General features: G+C 41.6%; 1 protein-coding gene across 1 annotated transcript in view; it reads right to left on the bottom strand.

The window, feature by feature from the left end:
• The window catches only part of LOC109196955 (polymeric immunoglobulin receptor-like), a 73,507-nt gene extending 57,455 nt beyond the window's left edge, over nucleotides 1–16,052 (bottom strand). The window contains exon 1 of the mRNA XM_025905218.1: nucleotides 15,958–16,052. Within this exon, the coding sequence (XP_025761003.1) occupies nucleotides 15,958–15,994 (37 nt within the window). The 5' untranslated portion in view covers nucleotides 15,995–16,052. The remainder of the gene's footprint in view (nucleotides 1–15,957) is intronic.
• Nucleotides 16,053–16,448: the final 396 nt, after the last annotated feature.

Genomic DNA, 16,448 nt, shown 5'->3' with positions numbered 1-16,448 from the left:
AAAACAGAGGACGAAAGATGCTGAGATAAAGTACAAGTTATATAAAAATAGATTAGTAAATATTATAACAACAAGTAAGAAAGAATATTACCACACATTATTGGAGCAAAATAGAAGTAACACACAAGAAACATGGAGGATATTAAATAGCATAATCAAAAAGGGCTCAAAAAATAAGAATTATCCAGACTATTTTAAAAAAGATAAAGATATTGTGCTTGATAAAACTAAAGACATTGTAAATGAATTTAATGATTTCTTTGTAAAAGAAAGAAAGAAATTCCAGAGTCAAGAAATAATAACGACCTAAATAAACGTATTACTCAGAATGTGTCCTCCATGTTTATTGGTGCTGTAACTCATAGAGAAATAATTAACATTGTGAAGACATTTAAAAATAAAAAGTCCACTGACTGTTTTGGTATTGACATGATGTTAGTTAAAAGTATTATAGAATATATAGTGCAACCTTTCGCATACATTTGTAATCTGTCCTTTAGAACTGGTGTGTTTCCCTCACAAATGAAAATAGCAAGTTATTCCAATCCATAAAAACGGAGAGAGATGTCAGTTTACCAATTACAGGCCAATATCACTACTCCCACAGTTCTCAAAAATTTTAGAAAAGTTATTTGTTAATAGACTTGATAAATATATAGAGAAGCATAATCTCCTAAGTGATAACCAATATGGCTTTAGAGTGAAAAGGTCCACTTCGATGGCAGTGATGGAACTTGTAGAAGGGATATCTAATGCAATAGATAATAAGGAATATACTGTTGGTGTTTTTATAGACTTACAAAAGGCGTTTGATACAACTGATCATTCTATATATTAATGAATAAACTAGATCGATATGGCATAAGAGGGATAGCATATAAGTGGATGAAAAGTTACCTGGATGACAGATATCAATATGTTGAAATCAATAATGTAAAATCTAATCAGTTAAAGGTAACTTGTGGTGTTCCTCAGGGCTCTGTGCTGGGCCCTAAATTATTCATATTATATATAAATGACATATGTAGTGTTTCCAAACTGTTAAAATGTGTATTGTTTGCTGATGATACCACTCTGTATTGCTCAGGTGAAGACCTAGAACAGCTTCTGACTACAGCGGAAAAGGAGTTAAATATATTAAAAAACTGGTTTGATGTAAATAAGTTATGATTAAATATAAAGAAAACAAAATTGATTATTTTTGGCACTAGACAAATGAAAAATGTATCTAAAATCAGGGTTAATGGAATTGAAATTGAAAGAGTGTACGAAAATAAATTTCTTGGAGTGATAATTGATAAGCTGAGCTGGAAGTCTCATATAAATCATGTGACAACAAAAATGTCAAAAACCATTGCTATTCTCTACAAAACAAAGCATGTCCTGAACAAAAAATCATTATACACACTTTATTGTTCTCTGTTGCTTCCATATATGACTTATTGTCTGGAGATATGGGGTAATGCATATAAAACAAACACTCTTCCTATTTTCAAGTTACAAAAAAGAGCTATAAGAATTATAAATCAATCAAACTATATAGAACCAACTAACATTTTGTTTATTAATCTGAATACCCTAAAATTTTATGATTTAGTCGAATATAAAATGGCACAGATAATGTATAAAGCACAAAATAACTTGCTTTGCCGCAGTATTCAGAAGCTGTTTAAAGTCAGAGAGAGTCGGTATGACTTAAGGGGAACAGATGTCTTTAAAAAAAACAAGATAAGGACAAACATAAAGCAGAGATGTGTTTCTGTTAGAGGAGTTAACCTGTGGAATAGTTATGACAGTGATTTAAAAAGGTGTAGTTCATTTTCCTTGTTTAAAAACATGTTTAAAAATAGAGTATTAGAAAAATATATAAATCAAGAATGAAAAGAGCAAAAATAATAATACTGAAACTCTTGATTGTTTTGCTTTGATATAGTTATCTAAGGTGGAAAGTTTTTTTGTTTGTTTGTTTGTTTGTTTGTTTTTGCTTTGCTTTGTTTTATTCTTTGCTTCGAGCCCTGTACAGGAGCTGCATACAAAAGATTTTTTGTTAAAAGGGTTGGCGTAATAAGCAAATGCTTCAGCCAATACCTTTTGATTAGCCTTGTCTCATGATTTTTTGCTTTGTGGTAATCTTTATTCTATATTCTGTATTCACTGAGATATTTGAATGCTAATCAATAAAATCAAATCAAATGAGGTAGTCCAAAATCCCGGTAGTGAGGTGATGGTCCACTCCCGAGTTCTCCAGCTTGTCCTTCAGAACCGAGGGAAGAATAGTGTTGAAGGCACTGGAAAAATCAAAGAACATGATTCTCACAGTGCTCCCAGTGGTCTCCAGGTGAGCAAGGGAACGATGTAGGAGGTGAATGACGGCATCATCCGCTCCAGTGCCAGGCTGGTAGGCAAACTGAAGTGGGTCCAGTGATGAGCTCACCAGGCGCCGAAGCTGAGCCAGGACCAGCCGCTCCAGGTCTTCATCAGGTGGGATGTTAGAGCCACAGGCCTGGAGCTGTTGAGGTCCTTGGGGCGTGAAGTCTTTGGCACTGCTACAACACAGGAGGTTTTCCAGAGCTGTGGGACTCTCCCCAGCCTCAGGCTCAGGTTGAAGAGGTGCTCCATCACCCCACACAGGACCTGATGACCCTCGAGCTGATGCTCTCTGGGCCTGCTGCCTTCTTGGCTTTAATCCTCCTCAGTTCCCTCCTAACCTGGGTGGTTGAGAGAGACAGGCTGGAGCCTTTTGTTGAGTGTGTATTGGATGCTGTTGTTGGGGGTGGAGAGGAGTGAGCAGGGTGGAGGAGGAGGTGTGAAGTGTCTGAGGTGTCAGAGGTGGAACAGCAGTAGTGGGGGTGGGTGAGTCTGCAGCCGATGTTGAAGACTGCCTCATGGATGAATCAAATCTGTTGAAGAAATGATTCAGTTCATTTGCCCACCTCACATCCGTCCCAGGCAGAGAGTTCTGATGTTTGTGGCCCAAGATGGTTCTGAGGCCTCTCCAGACTTCACCAGCGTTGTTTTGCTGAAGCTGGTTCTCCATCTTCTGCCTGTAGCTGTCCTTCCCATTCCTTATCAGTCCCCTCAGCTCTCTCTGCACCCTTTTCAACTCCTCTTTGTCTTTGGATTTGAAGGCCCTCCTCTTCTGCTTGAGGACGGCTTTAATTTCTGGGGTAATCCAAGGTTTGTTGTTGGAGAAACACTGTACAGTCCTGGTAGGTATGGTGTTATCCACACAGAAATTAATATAGTCACTAATGCATGTAGTAAGGCTGTCGATGTCCTCTCCGTGGTCGTCACAGATCACCTCCCACACAGTCGACTCAATACAATCCTTAAGAGCCTCCTCGCCCTCCTCCGACCATCTCTTTACTGTGCGGGTGGCTGGTGGCTCCCTGCGCACTAAGGGCTCATACACAGGGACAAGGTGCACCAGGTTGTGATCAGATCTGCCCAGGGGAGGGAGAGATGATGAACTGTATGCCTCCTCTGCACTGGCATACAGTAAGTCCACTGTTTTATTGTCTCTGGTTGGGCAGGTAACATACTGGGTGAAGGTGGGCAGTGTGGAGTCCAATGAGGCATGATTAAAGTCCCCTGATATTACGAGAAGGGCTCTCGAAGATTGTGTTTGCAGTATGCTGACCACAGAGTGGAGAGAGTCACAGGCTGCATCCGCGTTGGCTGAGGGGGGGACATACGCTGTTATCGCGATAACATGCGAGAATTCCCGGGGCAGGTAGTACGGACGCATGCTAACGGCTAAAAGCTCAATGTCTCTGCTGCAGAGTTGTTCTTTCACAGTGATGTGCCCAGGGTTACACCATCTGTCATTCACAAACACTGCCAGTCCCCCACCTTTCCGCTTACCGCTGTCTCTCGTCCTGTCCACTCGCAGCAGCTGGAATCCCGGTAGTGTCACGCTCGTGTCCAGAGTTAGCGGTGTTAGCCACGACTCCATTAGCATCATGATGCTACATTGCCGATACTCCCTCTGTGACCAGGTTAGCGACGTGAGCTCATCCATCTTATTGGGCAAAGATCTTACGTTTCCAGTAATTACAGAAGGAAGAGATGGTCGATAACGTCTCCTTCTCGGGCGACGGCGCTCCTTCCCAGCACGACACCCCCGTCTTTTCTTCCTCAGCTCGTTGGGAATGTCGAGTCTGTCCGCCGGCAGTACCGCTGCAGGACGCAGCGCTAACAGCTGATCCTTACTGTAAACAAAGGATCCCTGCACTGGGTCCCCAAACATGGGTGAAAAAAGTGAGAAAAAAAAAACAGAGAAAAACGACCAAGAGTAGCACAAAATGGTAGAACATGATTGCAGAGTCTATTTGCTAATACTTTAGTTATAAATATTTCGAGAGAAAAAAAAAAGATAAGAATGACAGAAACTCAGCAGAGCTGCTGTAATAGGCTGCCACACACGGGGGGCGCCAACACAATGGGCAGCACATTGAACACATTTTATAAGTGGTCAGAAACTTGTAAATAACTCATGAAAGAAAAAAGTTACGTTGAAACCAAGCACACCATTGTTTTTCTTGTGACATTACCAATAAGTTTGATGTGTCACATGGCCTTCTTCCTATTGAAAAAACAAAAGTTGTATCCAAGATGGCCCACTTCTAAATGGCCACCATGGTCACCACCCATCTTGAGGAGTTTGCCCCTTCACATATACTAATGTTCCACAAACAGGACTTTAATATCACCAACCATTCCCATGTTATTACGGTGTATCCATATAAATGGCCCACCCTGTATAAAGGAAGTCTAAAATTGTTCTTTGGATGAATGATCAAAGTGCATATTGTTTTGAAAGTGTGATAGAAAAGGGTGTGGTGTGTGTGTGAGAAGATTTGTTAAAGGAAGTTGAGTGAAGTGTGCTAAAATGCTGCTGAAAGGATTGTGTGAATTGTGCTGCAGAGCTGAGCCAAAAGAATTGTGATGTGTGTGGAAAAACTGTTAATTGTGCTAAAGATTTGTGCCAAAAGAATTCTGCTAACCACACTGAGGATTTTGATGTGAATGCTTGCAAATGCAAAGAGCTTAGTATTTTTGTGTGTGTGTGTTTGTGCTGAGGGTGCATTCTTTTTATATTAAAATTAGCATAGTTACAGAGGGTATACAGGGTGGGAACATAAAATAAGAGTTCGATTAGGCTGTATAAATTGATGAAAATCCAGTGAAGAGTGTGTGTGTGTGTGTGTGTGTGTGTGTGTGTGTGTGTGTGTGTGTGTGTGTGTGTGTGTGACAGGAAGTGAAAATGTCTGCATGCAGTTTGAAGGAGAGTGACTGTGTGAGCAACGGCTGAAATAGAGACATTACAAAATGAAAACAGAGGAATTAGAGAATGAAAATGTTAAGAGCTATTAATTAAAATGATATTAAAAAATGTCTTAGTGTGTTAATACAGGTGCCCGTGGACTTGGCTCAACCTCCTGGATGAGTACAGCGGCAAAATGATAGATTAACATAATCGGGACGACAAACAGGCCAGGTTTTGGCTTAAAATTTCATCTCATCCCGTTCTTATCCTGAGAAGAAGCTTATAGGACGGTCAATCTCTTCCTGAAGACAGAAGACAGACAGAGCAACACTGTGGACTTGAAGAATTAACAACAGGCAAAAGACAGTACAACTAACCTAAAACACTGAAGCGTCCAGCAGCATGTATTAATACCATCGTTGATGGAACATGTGCTCTGAACCAAAGCTAGGAACTGTACCAGTGACATGACTGTGTGAAAGTACTGGATGGGACTGTCTGAGGTTGATATTTGCTATGCTTGGAGTTAAGCGCCAAGAAAAGACTGAAAAGAGGAAGACAGAATGAACAGAGAATATGTCTGTGAAGGTTCTCACTCATCCAGGTCATCGTAGTCAAAGGAGTTTGCAAAGAAAAGCGTCTGGACTTCTTTAAGTTGCTTGAAGACATTTCACCTCTCATCCGAGAAGCTTCTTCAGTTCTAAGGTCAAATGGCCGAGAGTCCCAGATTTAAACCCAGTGGGAGTATCCCCCCAAGGAGGGACAAAGGACCCCCTGGTGATCCTCTAATCACATGCGCCAAGGTGTGAAAGCGGGTGTGGGACCTAATCAGCCAAGGTTTCGGGTGAGCTCATTGTGAAACCTGGCCCCACCTTGTCATGTGAATTCCTGAGGTCAGATGGCCCAGGATGTGAGTGGGCGTTAAGGCGTCTGGGGAGGGAACTCAAAACTGGATTATAGATGGCAGACAGTTGGTGTCGTAAACCACCGCCTCTGTTCAAAGATGGTCGCTCACAGTGGATATAGATGGCCTCTTTCACTCCTCTTTCAAAAATGAACAGAGAAGGAGAAACGGCTGATCTGCGCCTGTGTTTCATTTGGGAGGCCACACAGGCAACTCTGAGAAGAGTTGCTTAACTTTTTTAAAGTTAGGCGCACCGGTGCAACCCTGGAAAAAAGTCTAGTCTAGAGCCCTGCTTGGGCTTATCCAATCTCCCCAACTGATGCCGTGCATAGAAAGTTTCTGGGACCGCTGTGACATCTGCTCCAAAGTATCAATTTTAAAGAGTATGTTACATTTGTCCACATTTATGTCTGTTACCCATGGCCTCTCTTTCGTTTCTGCAGCGAGGGAAACCAAGAAAGCGACCTCATCATCTGTATCGCTTTTCTCTAAAACTGTTGCAGTATTGACTTCACAGTTTTTTATGTCTGTATATTCTGGCAAAATGTCAGTTTTTCTTACAGTAATTACATACAGAAATATAATGTTTCTGCGGGCTACGAAGTGAGCATCCAACCTCCTTTTAATGGTCACATAATCATCTCGGGAGTCAGGTGCAAGGATACCAATATGTCCTTTGCCTCCTCAGCCATAATGTAGATAAGGGCGTTCGCTTGATTTTTGTCCGCTTGCGTCTCCAATCCATACGCTATGTGAAATCTGTCAAGATGCTTTATCCATTTTGTCCAGTCATCAAACCTCAAAGTGAACTTCTCTGGCGGGATGACTTGTCGCATCTCTTTTTGTGCTGCTTCACCTTGGCTGACCTCTGATGTGTCGAAGCAAAAGAAAACAGGAGCACCAGGAGTCCAAAAACGACACGTGCAAGTAAGTCAGGGGGCTGACCGTGCGGACGGCAATGGCGGCAACAGAGAAACAGTGCAGGGGGCTGACCATGCGGACGGCAACGGCAGCAACAGAGAAACAGTTCAGGGGGCCGACCAATGTGGTCGCTGGCACAAAAGTTCATAAGTCAAATGGTCGGGGGTCCGACCAGGTGGGTTTCACAGGTGACAGAGCTGGTCTGGAGGCCGGCCGTGTGGAAAGCAACGGCGGCGCCGACGTAGAAACAGCTCAGGGGGCTGACCGTGCAGATGGCAACGGCGGCGACGTGGAAACAGCTCAGAGGGCCGACTGTGCCGGCGGCGACTCAGGCGAAAGGGATCCGGAGGCCGACCATGGGAAGGCAACGGTGGTCTGTGGTCCGTGCAAGGTGTGGACGAGGAAGTGGCGAGTCAACCGCAGGACCAGACGAGGCAGGACCAGAGGGCAACTTGGCAGCTGCGGAACCGGAGGAAGACAAGGAGGCTGGACCAGGCGAGGCGGCTGGACCAGGCGAGGCGGAAGACAAGGAGGCTGGACCAGGCAAGGCGGCTGGACCAGGCGAGGCGGAAGACAAGGAGGCTGGACCAGGCGAGGCGGCTGGACCAGGCGAGGCGGAAGACAAGGAGGCTGGACCAGGCAAGGCGGCTGGACCAGGCGAGGTGGAAGACAAGGAGGCTGGACCAGGCAAGGCGGCTGGACCAGGCGAGGCGGAAGACGAGGTGGCTGGACCAGGCGAGGCGGAAGACGAGGCGGCTGGACCAGGCGAGGCGGAAGACAAGACGAGGCGGCTGATGAAATAGTTCACATGATCTAAGCAAGAGTCACTCGGAATCTCAAATGTTAAAGTACACTTACTGATTGTACTTTTACTACATGAGCTAATGTAGATGCTCTAAAAGCACGCTGACTGAAAAAGAAGCACACATTTGGAGAAACTATGCTGTAACTTCTCATACTGTGAAGTTTTTCTGACAAAAGTGAATTGAAAACTTATGCTGTACAGCTTACTAAGGGGTCCTGTGATGGACCATGTGCAAATACACAAAAGAACAAGTTAAATTTTACCATAACACTGACTGGAGAAAAGGCAGTTTGGGATTCTAATTGAGATTACAACTGTAATCAGTAAAATCAGTGCTGTGATAGTTAGTTTAAGATCAAAAACCTGATTTAAAACACAGTCTAACATCAACATTCTTGCCCCTGAAAATAGGTCAGGATGGCCGAAAAATGTACTTTAAAAATGAGATTTTGTTTTTGTTTCATTGGAACAGTAAAGTACCATAACAAAGAAATGAGTACACCTTTGTAGATATCACTGATATGGAGTTTTTCATGTTTTACATAAAGACTTAGGGATGCTAGTTTCCAAGTGGCATTTTCTTATTTAAACCGTGGTGACTTAAAAGTTTAGCAGCAAGACACTTGTTTCCTTTGTTCCATCAAACATTTCTTTCAGACATCTGTGTTTATCAGAGCGATATGTGACTAATTTTTTATTGAATCACCAGAAAGTACACAAATACAAGATTAAATATTTTATTTATTTATCAAAGATACATAATTACACATTGATACAATGAACGAGGTGTCTATAACAATTACACATGGTGTAAGAAAAACATTATAACATACAAATAAGTGTTTTATGATAATCTGACATACTTTAAAAGCATAAGAATAAAAGTTTAAAAAATCATGTTCTTTGGTGATCACATTACATGTATCACATTTTTTAAAGCATAACGTAGGGAGCAGAGTGTTCACAAAAACAGTTTTAGAGGACTTAAACACGATTACTTTTTCCACAGTGCTTGTATGCCTGTTGCAAAACTATGTACTTTTCACCATAACACACAATAACTCACGATTATCTAAGACCAGCCATGAAATGTCCGTCGCTTCATTACGATCATTTGTCCCCGCTGCTGCCCTCAGATCCAGATGCAGTCTTCTGTACTGGGGGGTAAAATGTCTCTTTTTGGGTGTTCATAAAAAATATCTCGAAAAGCGATGTTAGTGAGGGGACCAGAAACATTGGGTTGCAGAGCAGTTGGTAAGGACTTGTATATTTCTGGAGAGTCTGCAAAAGCTGTCTTGCTCGTGCTCCTGATTGGATATGTGGAGCCCGGCTCTGATATCTCACTGGTGGCAGCTAAAGGTAGGCACGCCTTGGAGGCGGAGTTGGTCTCGGGCGCAATCTTTCAAACGAGCCTCACGGCATTTCAGGCAACCTCAGGCCAGAAACAACATCCGGTCACTCGCGGTCAAAATCCACGCAGAGCTGGTGTTTCGCAGGGATCAGGTTAACACATCTGGCTTAAATCAGAGTCTAAAAATATAAAGAAAAACAAAAAGAGTTTTAAAACACGCAAACTAGCAAAATATCAAAGGATCATAACATAACAATAACAAAATGATATGAGATATCTGATGAGGTCATGATAGGTGATGTAGACATGTAATGTATAAACTTTTACGGGAGTTAAAGTCGAGCTTATATATATTTTTAAAGTGTATTGTACGTGGGATAGGCTCCAGCGCACCGCGCGAGCATGAAAAAAGGATAAGCGGAAGCGAATGGATGGACGGATGGTGTATTGTACGTGTTACAAACCATTGTGATATTTTTTTAAATGAAAGGATTGGCAGAATGGTAAAAAGGAAAATGCAAAATGTAGTTAGAGAGGAAGATTAACACTTACCGAATGATATGCACATAGGGAAAGCGACGGCAGTTGTTGTTGATCCCTTGTTCGCGGTTGCTGCGAGCTCGTTTCCCGCATGCTCTTCTCCACTTCGGGCGTAGCGATGAGGCTCAAAACACCCCAATCAGACAAAGTAAAAGCGATCCGCGGTGTCAGCGGGCCAAAACTTTCACCTGCTTTTAGCTGATAGAAAAAGATTTTGGTCTCTCTTAGGCTGAAGGCATAGCCCCAAAATCGGAATCTCTCTTGCATAGGGTTTTTTTCCCCGGTAGAAAAGAAGAGTTACATTTAGGCCTAAATGTTAAATTATTTAACCTGAGTGAGAGCCAGCTGTCCATGCTTCCGAAGTCAGATGGCTTGTGAGAGACCAAAGCAAGTCTTAACCTCTGTGGGAGATCATAAAAATCCGAGCTGAGTGCGATTGGCTAACCGGGGTGCGAGGGGAACCGCCGGTTGTTATGTGATTGGCAGCGGGGCAGTTAGGTACACCTGGGAGGCGGAGTTGGTCTCCGGCGCAAATTTTGAAACTAGGCAATGGAGCATTCGCTTGCTGACCCAGGGAAGGAACAAGTAGGAAAAAACTGTGCTCTGGCTGCGGTTCGGTGCGATTAAGAGCGAGGTAGAACTTAGACTCTGCGCTGAATTTTAGAGGTAGCTAGTGAGAGGGCTGGTTTTGGAGAAAAAAGAATAAGGATTTTTTCAGGATTTCCCCTGTTATCGCATTCAAGGCTTGGGGGTAGAGGGGTCCCTAGAAGTTATTCTATGGGTTTTGGAGAAAACGCAGAGGGGGTTTTTTTTGAGTTTTCCCTGCTTATGTGCCTAAGGATCGGGTGGGAGCCGCAAGAGAGTTTTATCGGGTTATTCTAGGATTTTTTTGTTGCGCGTTTTTTGGAGAAAAAGAGTTTTTTCAGCAAGTTTTTTATGTTGGGAGCTGCGGTGCGTTTATGCTCGGGGAGATCGCGAGACTTTTTTCTTTTTGTGACTCTGAGTTTGATTTTAAATCTCCTTGTTCGGATTAAACAAATGCATATAAATTGAAATAAAGTTTTCCCCAAAGGCATGCAACCTGTATTTCTCGCCCATACTGAGCACATTTATACTGGTTTAACACATTTTCACCCATTAAAAACGGTCCCAGAGAAACAAGCACGGTCCAGGAGACAGGCGCACGGGCGCGCCTAGACACACAGGAGCGGGGGCGCGGGCGCGCGCTGCGCGCTCATGCGCTGACCCACCACCAGAGGGCGTTTTTTAAGCATAAAAAAAAAAAAGTAAAAAACTTTTTTAATAGCTTAAAAATAAAAGAATGCTATTTGATATAAAAAAATCTTTCTAAATAATCAATTAGTTCTTATTGGGGGAAGAAAAAGCAATGAGCTATGAACTAACATATTTTTGGATAAATATCATAATTTTTATGAAAATCATAATTTTTATGAATATCATATTTTTATTACTTCCTTTATTATTTCCTTTACTTCCTGAGCTCATGAATATTTTATTGGGGGGGCCATAAATCACTCAGTTTGACATAAGGGGTATAATATCCCCCTCTATTGAACAACGTATATTTTAAAGTAAAGGCTTTAAAACCAAGTTAAGGCTGAAAGTACAAACATCACTAATGTCACATAACTTTGTCGACATGTGGCCAACAGTCATGTTTTAATGTTCTTCATTTGCACATAAATAAGTGACATAATATTCAGTACTTACTTTTAACAGTTTCGGCATTGGCCGCCGCTCTTCAGCAATCCATCATTTTTTTCCCAAAAAAATATCCACCCACAGCTGCGCTACGAATCCTGGGATATGTGGGGCCACGAAGTCTACACCGGACCCAGACTTCAAATTTGGGGAAATGAACGGTGCATTTGTCGACCGCATTTGGAGTACACTTCAAATTGGGACACCCTTGGTCGCATCACTGTGATGTAAGTGGTCTACAAATGCGCACTACGAAGCGTGCGGTCGCTGGATTGGGACACAGCTTTCGTTTCTTGGGCCGCTCTTCCCGCCATAGTGTATAACTGGTCATGTGACTGCATGGCTACATCTGATTAGTGAAAGAGTTACAGGAAACTCCGCTGGCGGCATGATCTATTACTAGTAGTAATATCTAATGTGTGAAATTAAGTATTTAAAAAAGAAGTAACAAGTCGAATATTGCCAAATATAGCGGAGTAAAAGTACTGTTTCTTCTTCACAAATGTACTCAAGTAAAAGTAAAAAGTATGGTGCCATAAAGGTACTTTTAGAAGTACATTTTTTTTTTAAACTTACTCAAGTAAATGTAGCAAAGAAAATGTAACTCGTTACTATCCACCTCTGACTATAAGACAGAGGAGAACACCACAGGTTATGACAACTTGAGGTGTATCACTCCTGCTTTCCACATGGAGACAGCCTTTACACTGCAATCTGCCTTTGATGGCTTTTTTGGAGCAACAGTGACACTCACTAGTACATACAAATGACACACAAAGCAAAACAACTGCTACACTACACACTAACTATAGTCTCCAAACACACAAAACGTCACAAATCTCTCACATATCAAAACTTGCTCTCTCTCTTTCTTTTGTTCCCTCACTTGCTCTCGCTTGCGTCACTCCTTAAAACTCCCCCCTCTTCCCAAACGACCAAATACCTTGTTGCTAGAGATGGCACGATACCACTTTTTTATGTCCGATACCAATACCGATATCATAAATTTGGATATCTGCCGATACCGATATGAATCCGATATAGTGTTTTTTTAATCAATAAAACTGTTTTTTTAAAATCTTGCTGCATTTTGTATAAGTTCATACTCAAGTTTAAATAAACAACAACACTAAAGCTATTCTGTTATACCTGTATGTAAAAAATACACTGCGCCCAAAATATTTCATAGTTCAGCAAAACTGATCAATCTAATAAACTTAAACCTGCTCCATCCTCCCTATTCTGGTATTTTAAAGAGTACTTAGCAGAAATATTAAGCAACCTAACTAATAGGGTTGCAAATTCTCAGCAAAAGAAAATAGGGAACCACCCCCCACCCTCCACCTCATGATGCTTAATCGATGTAATTAACTTTAATTTGATGCAGGGTGAAAAAAAGTGCACAGAAATAAATGATTTTTCAAGAATAATTAAATAGATTCAACATCTTTCTTCAACAGAATTGCAGACTGCACAGATGGTATCTTCCCAAAGGAAAAAGTACTATAGCTTACTAGGGTATATTAGACTTTATAGTTACTATATACAGTAATGGACTTCTATACATTTTACATCAGATTAAAACTTTGGGTGTAAGATTCGGATAATTATTTATTAAAAGCTAGACATTTTAAATGAGAATAAAAAAGAAAAGTATGTCTTTGTGCCCCCTTTTCCCTGTTCATGCCCTATCGGCCCCCCTGGCTAAACTTTGCTAGACCCGCCCCTGCACAGTTACCAGCCGATCAGCTGATCATTGATCAGTTTCATGATTGAAGTAGCAGCAGGAGAGGGAGGGAGAGAGAGAGGCAGTCGCTCCATATATCGGTTGTTAAGCTTAATGCGGGAACGCTTTACAAACATTCAGAGATGAACTTACACACTTGCTTTACTTCTCTCTGGGATAACTTCCTCGGAGATGAAATGCTGGTTTGGTAGCGAGGCTACAAATACACACAGCCGCTCTATCACGTGACGCATACTGCTGCAACGTGCTACGGTTATGAGCCGAGTTACGCCGTGTCGCAAGTTTTGTGAGCTGCTTTTTTGATATTTAATGGATTGGATTACATTTTTTATTTCTCGCCGATATCCGTTCCAGTAATTTAGGTCAGTATCGGACCATCTCTACTTGTTGCCATATAATTTTTTGATTGGTTGACATGGTAATTTTTTCCACTAATAGGGAAGGGGTGTTTTTTCCTTTTTCACTCGCAAACGGAGAGTGTTTGCTAGCGTTGTCCTTCGAAAACGCTGTTTTTACCGTTTCTTCACGCTATAAACACCACTGTTTTATTCATAAAAAAACATCACGTGTATTTTTTATCATAACTCTGGTTTTACGTGGCCTATCAACACAATTTTAAAACTGGTATATAGTTTGAAATCCGCACTTTCGACCAAAGGTGAAAAGGAGACTCTGGGTTGCTGCATCTTGTTGCTGTGGCATCTTAAATTGGTCATGTGATTTTGACACGCCATTGCATCTTCGTCGATCCCATAGGGTTAAAAGCAATAAAGGTCCCAAAACCAAACCGTGGAAATCCTCGACAGTGGTGCTGACTCTCACCATTCCCCGCCCTCCCTCTTTCTGCTTAGCATCAGGGTGCTGCCTTCAGGTGAAACCCTCCATGCATGGTTGGGAGCTTCCTTGTCTTTATCTCAGTGGCTTCTCCTCCTTTGGCCAGCTTATTGTCCAAGAATGGTGAGTGTCAGCACCACAGTCTAGGATGAGGCAACGAACATTCACAAATACATCAGGAAGATTGCCCAAACCGACCGCATGCTCAGTGAATATCTCAGGCAGCACAAACCCAAGAAAGAGGAGGAAGACAAGGAACCATCATGGAAGGACAGGCCCCTGCACGGTATGTACCACCGGCAGATAGAGGAGGTGGCTGACATCCAGAAATCCTACCAGTGGCTGGACAAAGCTGGACTGAAGGACAGCACAGAGGCACTAATCATGGCAGCACAAGAACAAGCTCTGAGCACAAGATCCATAGAGGCTGGGGTCTATCACACCAGGTGCAAGCTGTGTAAAGATGCCGCTGACACAATCCAGCACATAACAGCAGGGTGCAAGATGCCAGCAGGCAAGGCATACATGGAACACCATATCCAAGTGGCCGACAGATTTTTGTGGGGGGCAGGGTTTTTGTGTATATGTATGAAGGTTTATCTGGTTAAATTCAATATGGTTCCAACAACAGTTTTCATACAATCCTTAATATGTCTTATTTGTCAGTGTGGGGGTCAGAGGGGGTGTTCAAAACAGGCTGGGAACAGGAACACCAACAGTTTCTTCATCTTCCTTTAAAACAACTCAAAGCGACACAAAGTCCTGTTAAATCTGAACCCACATGTGGACACAGCTACTCCTTATGTGTTAATATAGAAAGTTTGCTTTAGGTTTAACAGGAAGTCTTTGTTTGTAGCAGGCCATCAAATTCATAAGAGAAAAGAAACTTCAAGTAAAACAGGAAGTAGGCTGGAAAAGGTGGTGCAGTGAGTAAAAACATAACATAAATAAAAATAAAACTAAGAATTAAAACTAGAACAATAATAAAAACAAATAACAAAAACAGAAAACAAAGCTCATGATGTGCCAGGTCTGTATCAGGAAGTTTAGTTTGAAGAAAACTTTGTCATGATTAGTTCATGTAAGAGTCATGAAATGCAGATTAAAGCAGTGAAGAAAAAAGACGTGGCTGATCTGCAGTGATGGATCAGTCTGATCTGAGGGATGAAGATGATGTTAGTGTAGATGGGGATGAGCAGCACGGGCACCACACACCTTTAAGCCAAAGCAAAAGAGACACAGAGATTTTAAGCTCTTTGTTTTGAGGGGTCACCCTGTGTGCTTTCGCTTTGATGCAGCCTAACAGAGAAGACACTCGGTATGCCACTCATCTAGAACTGCAGCTATTGATTATTTTAGAAACTGAGTAATCTATCAATTATTCCATCGATTAATTGAGTAATCAGATGTGAAATGCTTTTGTCTGAAGAAACATCAGTCGTTCATAATGAACTGGTTTATATTTTAGAAATTTAAATGTTTAAACGTTTAACAAAAACAACATCTGTCCAAAACACAACAAAACCTATTATTGTATTTGAGTGTTTACAAGTTTTAAAGAAAACATTTTCTTAAAAAGCAAAAATATGTAATTCATCTCAAGTACAGTCAAAATCAAATACAAAGTGTACATGTGACCTAAACTAAGGCATGAAACGTGAAGTAGCTCTTACTTCTCTGTTACTTCTGTCTTGGACAGAAGACTCTCCCAACTCTCAAAGGGCATTTCATTTGTATCATTTGTATTTTGTACAATCACGGATTTCAATCATCACATAAACACCACACAGTGAGATTATCTGCCTAAACTGTGGTGTGAGTGCAGACTGATCTGTATTCAATCATTGTTCACAGAGTTTCTTACCATTTATGAAGAACAGGAACATAGGCAACGTCTTCATCCTCCTGTAAAAAAACTCAAAAAAACACAAAGTCCTTTAAATTTTCTGCTGACTGAACAAAGAAACACTCTCCAACTGTAAGCACACAAAGAAAAGGTCACTTTTGTTTTTAAGAGGAAGTCAACCATGTGACATGAAACTGCCCACTGTGACAAACACACTTTACAGCCCACAACTTCCACCTCAGCGCTGACACAAGGCTCATCAGCAGACTGATGAACAAAGAACCTTAAAAAGTGTAAGTTGAATAACCTAAAGCTTCAACTTGTCTCTATATTTGTGATAAGAAACTATTATCCATATAAGTGTAGGGCTCAGTGAAATTATCATCAGTGTCCTCACAGATAACACAAAGTAGACTGTGTTTAATAAATAATGCGTAAGAATTATCTTAGAGTTTAGTTTAACAATAGCTTTAAGTTTTGTAATTTAAGCTGTTTGAAACAAAACTGGT

This window comes from Oreochromis niloticus, linkage group LG3 (assembly GCF_001858045.2).
Source record: "Oreochromis niloticus isolate F11D_XX linkage group LG3, O_niloticus_UMD_NMBU, whole genome shotgun sequence".
Taxonomy (NCBI): Eukaryota; Metazoa; Chordata; class Actinopteri; order Cichliformes; family Cichlidae; genus Oreochromis; species Oreochromis niloticus.
This window is presented reverse-complemented; position numbering and strand designations above follow the sequence as displayed.